The sequence below is a fragment of the Rutidosis leptorrhynchoides genome, chromosome 2 (genome assembly GCF_046630445.1).
Source record: "Rutidosis leptorrhynchoides isolate AG116_Rl617_1_P2 chromosome 2, CSIRO_AGI_Rlap_v1, whole genome shotgun sequence".
NCBI lineage: Eukaryota > Viridiplantae > Streptophyta > Magnoliopsida > Asterales > Asteraceae > Rutidosis > Rutidosis leptorrhynchoides.
This window is the reverse complement of record NC_092334.1, coordinates 72621907-72632505: the sequence shown is the minus strand read 5'-3', so window position 1 is coordinate 72632505 and position 10599 is coordinate 72621907. Positions and strand designations below refer to the sequence as shown.

General features: G+C 30.4%; 1 protein-coding gene across 1 annotated transcript; it reads right to left on the bottom strand.

Annotated features, from left to right (window-relative positions):
* Nucleotides 1–493: 493 nt before the first annotated feature.
* Nucleotides 494–2175, bottom strand: LOC139891007 (uncharacterized). Its single transcript, XM_071873938.1, has 2 exons — nt 2024–2175; nt 494–1289 (listed from the first exon to the last, which is right to left on the bottom strand). The coding sequence occupies exons 1-2, from the start codon at nt 2036–2038 to the stop codon at nt 834–836; spliced, it is 471 nt and encodes a 156-aa protein (XP_071730039.1). The 5' UTR covers nt 2039–2175; the 3' UTR covers nt 494–833.
* Nucleotides 2176–10599: the final 8424 nt, after the last annotated feature.

Below are 10599 nucleotides of genomic sequence, written 5' to 3'. Positions count from 1 at the left end.
CGATCTACTCCCGCAGTTGCATAACCCGCTCTAAACTGATGCTTTGGAGAAAATCCGGACCAATTCAAGGGCATGGCCGGTAACCCCCGGCCCCTGCAAAATAATGTGCGATAGACGACATTGAATGGATTTCAATGAAATAACCTTGTGTATAATGTTGTAGTCCCCCGGAGTTGATGGAGTGTCAGACTACTACTACTTTGCTAACATGTGTCGCAATGATACATGTTAAGAAGTATTAATGAAGGTTAAAATTTCCATTTAAATAAAATCTCTCATTAAACTCTCACTTAACAACAAAATTGTTAACACACGATTATTTTTCCCAAAAAAAAAAAAAAAAAAAAAAAGTCTATCTACATCTAATAGAAAGACAGCTTTATTGGGCCTTATTGGGCCTAGAAAGTTGCTTGGGGCAGTTTCCAAATGATAGATCTATCATCTATGACCCAAATGTACCAGCAAAACAAAAGATAAACTACTAACGAGTATATAGATTAATCTTACATTAAATAGTTGACATTGATAAAATCTTTAGTAACTCATAATGTGCTGAACAAAGCATTACAAGCACCTTAATTACATCAACATACACACACTTTATTCTTATACAACAATAATAAAACTAACCCACCATAGAACCAAGTTTTTATTACTAGCTAACCTTAACCTGCATATCAAATCTGGTTTCTTCCCAACACATGCTTGCCACGTGGCTAAGGTTGCCTTTTGATTACACTATAACTTGATCCCAGGTGGAATTTCACATACTTTTTTAAATTCAAACTACAAACATTAACCATACATAAATAGAACTGAACCACCACTTCAATTCAATTATTCTCCTCAACTGCACCACCTTCTTCTTTTTTCTCATCTTTCTTTTCTGCTTCACCTTCAGTTTCGGTTTCCGGTTTTGCCACGTCATCAGCTGACTCAGCTTCAAGTTCTTTAGATTCTTTAGACTCTTCTTCCACACATGGCTCAGGTGCCACCTTTGCAGGCTGGTTAACAGAGTCAATGTTATTTTCATTTTCTTTTAATACTACCTTGGTTTCAACCTCAGCTGCAAGGGCTTCTGGCTCGGATTTTGGTTCGAGTTCAGCTTCCGGAACTTCGGGCTCAGATTTTGGTTCGGGTTCAGGTTCGGGATTTTGATCCTCAGATGGTTGTGGAGCAGTTACGGTTGTTTCTTGATCATTTTTGCTATTGATTTGATCCTCTTGAGGCTTATTAACTGTTTGCTCCTCTATTTTCTCTTCATGCAATGCCGTTGTTGCAGATACAACCTACATGATTTCAAGTACAATTTATTTCCTAACAACGACAAAGAATTAAATTAAATTTAAAGAATTAAAGATGATGGTCATAAAATATCAAAATGTGTTGTAGAACGTTCAATCTCTTTATCCGTCGAATAGAGAGATGGATGATTTTCTCCTACATTTGAGAGGGTTTCACTCTGTGAGTGGAGAAATGACTTGTTTTTATTCTTGGATAGGGAAAGGTTGTCTAGATTTCACTTCCCCCATACACCACCCATGTGATATTGGGTTTTGTTGTTGTTATGTTGTAGAACGTTATTTATTACTAGTGTAGACACACAAAAAAAATAAAATAAATAAATAAATAAATAAATAAATAAAATTAAGTAAAATGAAACGTAAGGAATTGAAAACGGGTTGTAATTTTGTGTTAAGTGATCTATACACCATCAAATAAATTTTAAATACTTACATACGCAAATTGTGTACGTTCATGGTATAAGTAATTCATCTTAATCGTTGTTATTGATAAATCGAAAATATTGTAAATGGATAATATTGCTTGATTAGAAGCATGGTTAATCAAGAGTGGTAATTTCTTTGTAAATGGTAATTCAACTTTTGATTTTAGAAGTCGTTGTAAATTTATTTTTCTTTAATTTCTAACTCCGTTTTTTTTTAATACAATCAATTTTCGCCTTTTAAAAAAAGGGTGGTTATGTTGTTTATATATCTAGCTAGTGTTAGAAAAATTTTACCTGAGCAGTGGCCATTATGATGTAGTCACAAAAACAGAAAACAATAAAAAGCTAAAGATGATGGTGAGTAATGGTTGTTTTTGAGGGTGATAAAAAAATGGTAGGGAAAGAGAGGTTTATATAGAGGTGTGGTTGATGAATGATTAGTGATTTACACAAAGTTTGATATAATTAATTAAGTCTTGATTTTCAACTCAAAAAAAAAAAAATACTGTATAAATAAGTGAACTGTGGATAACTAAGAGTAGTGATGAACCCCATTTTAATGTACATATAGGTTTCTCAAAAGCAAAATTTTATTGATTTTGTGAAAAAATAATAATATAAACAAAGCATACGAGATCAACAAGGTACTTAACTAAAACATCGATACAGAAAAATCTAGCCTAAAGCAACTCGCAGAAAACGAAAACACAAATTGAGCTAATCAAACAACCACCACCAACGGAGGTTATTAACAAATATTAAAGCTAGCTAACAACAAACTAGACAAAAAAAAAAGCATCTTAATCTTCCAATTACGAGAAGATGGAGGTGTTTGACGATTTTATCAAAGACGCTTGAGCGTTTTTGTGCTCCGGGAGATTGCGGTTTTCTTTTTGGTCTTTTGATGAATATAAATCTTAATCTTTCAATTACCGGTTAGATTGATTTTCGTTTTTTGTTATGTTTTTATATCGTAGTCCCTTTTCTCCATTTTTAGTATTGCGAGCCTTATGTGGTTTTCGTTCAGTTGTGCTCGGGTTTTTCTTGGTTTGTAAGTTTTAAGAGGGTTTCAGTTTTGGGATGTGATACTCACATACCCAATTTTGATTCATACAAACTTTTGATCATAAAACTTACAATTTATATCCCTAAGTTTATCTAGAGAGTTGAACTTTCATTATTGTAAGTAAGGGTATAATGATATGTGTGTGTATGAATCAAAACTTGGTGTGTGAGTATCACATTCGTTCATTTTTTATGATCCTTCTTCGTTATATATAAGTTTATCCGTTTTTTCGCCAGAAAAAAACCCAACAAACTAAACTAAAATCTAAAATCCTAAATTGAAAAGCACCTAAACCGTTCCATATAAAGGAAATGATCCATTGGAAAAACATCGAGGCTCGCTGAGCCGCCGAATCATAGAACATAATATCATCCTGAGCGCCACAAACTTCACCGACGTGAGAGTGATCCAAACCCCAAAAAATCTGTCCTACCTCCAGTTCTAAAACCAAATCTCTAACAACTTAATCGTCGCAAGGTCCAAACTTGAAGGCGCAACGTAAAAAAAAAATACCCGATTTGAAACACAGAGCTCCAAGCAAAACCTTCTCGACCGAAGCATGTTGTAAAAAAAAGTTGTCGTAATCAATAAAAGTAAAAGTTGAATTACTCCTTCAATCCTAAATTATTTATCCATATTACTCACATATATATTTCATTTGTCCTAAATAAAATTTCATCTCATTATTTATATTTATATGTGTTTTAATCAGTGACGGTTCTAGGAATAGTAGTCACTGGTTAAAAATTTAAAAAATGTCTACTAGATGACTTAATTCAATGGTGTTACTAAAAAAAATTACACTATCTACTGGTGTCACTAGTTAAAAACTTCATAAAAATTCACTACACGTATTTTACTGGTGTCCTGTTATATCACTGAGTATATATTACGTCCGCCCCTGGTTTCGATATAAGTATTTAGTTGTAGAAAATAGCTATTACTGAATTATTAGTTTTAATCTTATTTATTTATATCTCTTATAGTTATTTTCTGTAAGTAAACTTAATCAAATTTACATTTTATACTAGTCCTAGATATATAAAGATAAAACTAACATAATTGAAACGGGAAAATTGTTTCAAAATGTATTGAACTTTCACTAAATTCCTATTGTATGCATCCATCTTTCAGATCTTCTATTGTATGCATTCAACTTTTAAATATGTACTATTGTATGCAAGCGATGACTTATGCATCAGGTAACAGGTTAATAACGTTAATTTTTTGACACGGTTGATCCGTCAACTTAACGACCGTTAGTTATTTATGTTACAAGTCTCCTTACTTCAACCCACCACTTTGTTCAACTCAAACTTCTTTGTTCAAAAACACCTTTCAAGAACACCTTTCAACAATTTTTAAGAACCCTCCACAAAATCAAACACCCAGATCAAAAACCTAAAATTATTCATCCACCACCACCTCACTTTAGCCGTCATCCACCACCACTTGATCACTGTCTAGTTACCACCATCACAAACCATATTATATATTATATCCACTACTATTATTATTATCAATTTAATTATGCATCTCAAAGTAAGCAATATAATTTAACTTAATTTAATTTAACTTGCAAATTATCAAATTACAAACAACCCAAAAATAAATGGCAAAGAGCTTCAGATATGTATATGTTAATCATAAGAACATCGTGAGTTACTGTATTTAAAATTGGGTTTGCTTGTTTTTCTCCCATCATTTCATTCCAATTGCTTAGTAACGATTTTTTGTGTCTAGAGGTTCTCAAATTGTTGTTGAACGTGTAGGTGTATCCTTCGTCGTTCAGATCTACGGTGTCGCCGGAGCAAATTAGTAATCGGCGATTAATGGCGTCTTAACTCCGGTTGCTATTTTCTAGATCTGAAATCTCAACAGCCATTTTTCAGATCTGAAACCCATTTTCGGTTCACTGTCACTAATCCCAATTTGATTTCGTTCAATTATAAACGTTCTGTTATAAACGATTTCGTTGGAGGTAGATACTTATCGGGGTAGGCGATGGTAATATAAATGGTTTTTGGGTAGTGGCTTTGCTCCCTTTCAACAAACTTTGATTGAGATCATTATAAATATAAGTCAATTAGTTGAAGTATTGTTTGTGCTCAACAGACTTTTGTTTGTAGAATAAGACATGAATTCATTAACACGTCCGAATATTCTAAAAAATTAATAGTAGTAATTTTTTGATTGATGCTAACATATGTTTTCAATTGCAATTGGAAGCTACTGTCACATATGTTTTCAATTTCAATTGCAACTGGAAGCAATTGGTTGGAAGCTACTGTCATATTTTTGTTTTCAATTACAATTCTAATTTTAAGTTGCAATTTGAAAGCTACTGCAATTGAAAGCTATTTTTTTTTTTTATTGATGATGAAGAATGAAGATGAATCAGTGATGAAAAGGACCAATGAAATTAGGATTTACAAATAAGAGGGACTAAAAATGTAAATTTGTAGAAATGAAATAGAGATGACCTGGAAGGTTACCTGCTATTATAGGTTAAATGCATACAATAGAAAAAAATTTAATAGTTGAATGCATACAATAGGAGATTTTAAAGTTGAATACATACAATAGGAATTTGGTGAAAGTTCAATGCATTTTCAATTAATTTTCCCTATCGAAACGTATCTCAAATTAAAAATATTTGGTTAACAAACATCATTATTTTGGATAGAAAAGAGTACGTCTTTATTTATTATCATATAAAGGAAAAAGATTTATGGGTTTCAATTTCAAATTTAAAGTTTAATTAACCAACCATTGTTGATTATTTACTTATAATAATATTGTTATCAACTTAAAGTATATTATAAAATATAATTTTAGTTAATATTATAAATTAAATAACATTATATTATTTAGGAGGCTAATTATGTCTTTTATTTTATTTTATATATATATATATATATATATATATATATATATATATATATATATATATATATATATATATATATATATATATATATATATATATATATATATATATATATATATATATATTATAATTGTAGTTAATATTATAAATTAAATAACATTATATTATTTAGGAGGTTAATTATGTCTTTTATTATATATATATATACATATATATATATATATATATATATATATATATATATATATATATATATATATATATATATATATATATATATATATATGTATGTATGTATATATATATATAAATTTCTTAAATGATGATATTATCATTAAGCTAATTACCATTTAATTTTCATAATGATGATATCATAATTATATATTAATTTATCTAAAAAATAATACGAAATCTTTTATAAAAGAAAATAATAATCTCTCCTAAATTGTAATTTTAATTTTACTAAAAAAATTTAAAAGGTATTTATTATTACTAATAATTATTATTATTATTAAAAATATAAATACTCAACTTTGAGCGTACTTTATTATTACTATTTACTTTTAATATAATAATTATAATTATAATTATTATATTATTAATATTCAAATATGGATTCATTTTACGAAATTAATTACGTTACATATGTATGCGAAAATACATGTCTCTATATTTGTAAAAACAACGACAAATTTCTTAGTTAAAACGGATCATTAAAATATATGACTTTAACATTTACATTCACTTAATACCTAAAACATGTCATTAATTGTTTCGTTTAAATAAACACGTCATTTTACGGGTCATTTCACTAGTGTGTGTGTGTGTGTGTATATATATATATATATATATATATATATATATATATATATATATATATATATATATATATACACACACTAAATAAAGTAGGTAAATAATATTTAAATATTCATATCTTACTGTGTTATCTTGTAAGGATTGTATTATGTTAAGGAGCTGATGATTTATTAGAGACGCTCATAGTCTATTTTATGAAGCGCTCCGTTATTACTTTTTGATGTTTATCTTTTAAATTTGTTGTTTTGATCAGTAGCTAATATAACATCATTAAACCATGTTTATCCATGGATTTTAAGACTAATTTGTCATAATATAAATCTTCACTTTTAACATGTACAATATAAGTCATATAATATAAATCAGTAATCATTAAATCTAGATTTGTCATACAAAGACTAAATTTAAAAATACACAAGTCTCAAGAGATCATTTTGTTAACGATCGAAAGCTAAAACTATCATCATATCAAAGTCTCCCAGTTCACTAACTGAAGATGAGTTGTAAACTCTAAATGTGATGTTACATGCTGTCTAAAAAAATTACTGTTCATATCACCATTGTAATTGTGGTTCAGAGGCCCCCCTATGTAAATAATCTTATCTAATAAATTTTTTGTCGCATTTAAAAAAATGGTCATATCAATGTCAAATCTTCAGTTAGTGTATCTTTAAATTTTTTGCATTTTCAAGTTTATTTAATTTAATTATTCGATCCGCTATGCAACCTTAGTAATTCAAAGCAGCTATTGAATTTGCAAATAGCCCAAAGTTATTACAGGTGTTTCAATGGCCACAAAAGAGCAATAAGTAATACGGAGTAAATAATTTGAAACTAAAAACGTTAATAATAAAAATTAAGAAAATTAACCAATATAAACTTTTTTAAGTATTTTTAATTTTACACATTTTTTAAAATTGTCAAAATACGCATTCGTTTGACCCAATATTTGTTCGAACTAGGAAAAAAAATAATAAAAAAAGGTTCGAGCTCCGCATACGAGCTTGTGGCTGGTAATTGTATCACAACCTCGCTCATTGAGATCGAACAATTTCAGTACGTTTCTTGTTTGAAGCAACAAGGTTTCAAGAACACAATTTAATTATGTTCGAACACATATTTGTTCGAACTCGCTGAAATTGTTCGAACTCAATGAACAAGTTTGTGACACATTTTCTCGCCACGAGCATATGCGCAGTTTGAACAAATTTTTAGTTTAACGAATGGTGTACTTTGACAACTTTTGAAAAAAAATGTAAATTGAGATATACTTAAGAAAAAGTGTATTTTTGCTAATTCCCTATAATTTATATCTTTTTTGTACAATTTACTTTTACTCGTATTAATATATTAATATTGATATTAATTAATAATTAATATTACTCCGTAATATATATTGGTATAAATTTCGATTCGTATAGCAAATGATAAAACTTTTTGGTGGGTTCAAAAGACGTCCATTGTGTGCTCTGTGCAGTCGGGAATGAAGCTGACCCGATCCATGAATTTCTGTGCTGACAATCATACCTTTTTGACTACGTTAAAGCACACAAAACTATTTTTATATTCAATGAAAGAATAATTAATTGATAGATTTCAAATATAAAAACTCTCTAATTCTAGTTTACCTTTGTTCCTTTACAATTTTTTTTAGAACGACAATTTTAACACGGAATCCTCTCATTTGCCACTCACACATCCGTTAGAAAGAAACTCCTCGCATCCGTTGCGCAAAGCGTACCCGAAATGTTTTAAGTTAACTGCTTGGCCCGTACAGAATGAAGGATACCAGAGGCACAACATTTGGAGAAACTGTTGAGAAAATGAAAATCTGATGAGTCAAAAGCATGCTAGAATCTGGAGAATTAGAGTCTGAAGTTGCAGACTCTGGTGTTTACTGAAGTCAACGGTTTGAGATTTCTTGATGCCTAAGCTAAGGAATATTCTGGAGATATGTTTAAAGTTTAAGAAGATTTGTTTTGATTCGGTTTTATCTCCAGAAGATTAACTTTAGAGTTATTTGCATATTAGTTTAGTTTTTAAGTTTATCTTTACCTTATTTATAGCTAAGTTGTTTTGGAAATCAAATCTCCAGATTTGGTGTTTATCTGTATAAATAGGGACGTATGGTTTAGTTTGAAGATGTATCTTGCACGATCAACATTATCAATTGGTATCAGAGCAGGATCAACATATCTTGTTGATGATCCGGTCATTTTCGAGCAAAAGATGTCTTATTGAAGATACAAAAGAAAAATCGTTTTCAGATTCGTCATGCATTGCGCAGTCTATGTAAAACGATTGTTTTAGATTCGTTGGCCATTGGATCGTCATGATTTTTGGATATGAGGTTAACGGCATATAGATCTATCTCGTGTAAAATTTTTAGCTTGATCTGATAATTATGTTAAAAGATATGTATTTTTAGTTCTGATGTAATTCTGAGTCTGGAAACTCAGACTCAAGACTCTGATTGAGATATGAGTCTGGATTTCGGACTTAACAGTTTGACTCAAATGCAGACTCAAGATCAGACTCAAGCACAGATTATAAAGATCAGATTCAGACTTCAGTTTCGCGTGAACTTATACTTAGTAGAAGTCAGACTTACACGAGGTCAGACTAAAAATACTTCAGACTCTGGGACTCCAGACTCAAATCAGGTCAGACCCATTTGAGTTCATCTCTTTTGAACTCAGATTTTGAAGTGGTTATTCCTCAATAAGAAGACCGGATGTTAGCTCAACATAATCAACATTTATGAAGATGAAGATTCAACAAATATGTTCAACATTTATACGCAAGTGGTTAAGCGGTGGTGAACGCGATTTTTCATGCATATTTTCAAATACAGTTTTGTCATGATTATGTTCATGTTAGTTGATGATTTGTCTTCGGGATACATAAGTGCTGATGAGATGTTGAGGCTATGTGTACAACAATGATAAATAAAGAGGAGGAGAATCAAGATTAAAGAAAGATCAGTTTATCAAGAGTTATGAAGATCATACAAGATGGTTAAAGCTTTGAAGACAAAGATTAGATTTATTTTTAGTCTATATTTACATCTTGTAACCGATTGTTTTATCCTAATCAATTAGGGGGAGATTGTTAGGAAAAGATTTCCTATTGTTAGGAAAATATTTCCTATTTATTAGAATTGATTGGATAAAATTGGTAGTTTGTATAAATCCCTTAATTAGTGGGATTTGCATTTATCTAGGAGATTTAGTTTCCTAATTCTTATCCCCAAGACTCTATAAATAAAGAGGTCTTGGGGTGAGGTTAGTTGTCTTTGCCTGCAGCAAGAACCGATCTCATAACTTTGAGATCGTCTATCCTCTGTTTTTCATTGTTTATGTTCTTCATTTATTCAATAAAATGTTAAACTTTGAGAAACTTCTTTTGTTCTTCGTTTCCGCACTAAGCTAATGTTTAATTCTTTTGCTTGATTGATGTTATGGGGTCTATCAGAAATTCCTTTACAATTACTACGTCACGTTTTAAGACCACTCCCAACGGACGTGCGTTGGATCCGCCTTCATCCAAGCTTTTGAGTGCGCTGACGGCATTCCCTGTGCTATGGGACGACCTCGAGTACCAAACAGCTAGCTGCCCTGGAACATATCTTTGAATAGCATATGGGAGGGCGTGTGTTTTGTTGAATCAACAGATATATTTTAAATTGCAACGGATATATTATCTCCAATATATATATACACGCACACACCATATACATAAACAAAACAATTCAAACTCAAAACACAAAATACTTCAAAATCAAAAACACACTTAACACGCATCTTCAAAAATGTTGAAAATTTCTCCGATAATCGTCTCATTCGATGTTTATTACGACAGTGAATTCGACTACGAATCCAAATTTTACGATTACAAATGTGGTTCGAAATTTCCGTTTGAAGACATTGACATTTGAGACGTTTGTTTAGACGAGTTACTCGAATTTTTGAAAAAAAATGTACCGCTTGAACACATAGACGTGTTATATTATGACGACGACTGTATTTCAGAATTGTCCTCTCTCTACCTTCGTACCGGGGATCAATGGAACGGTATAAAAGAAACTATTGTCTT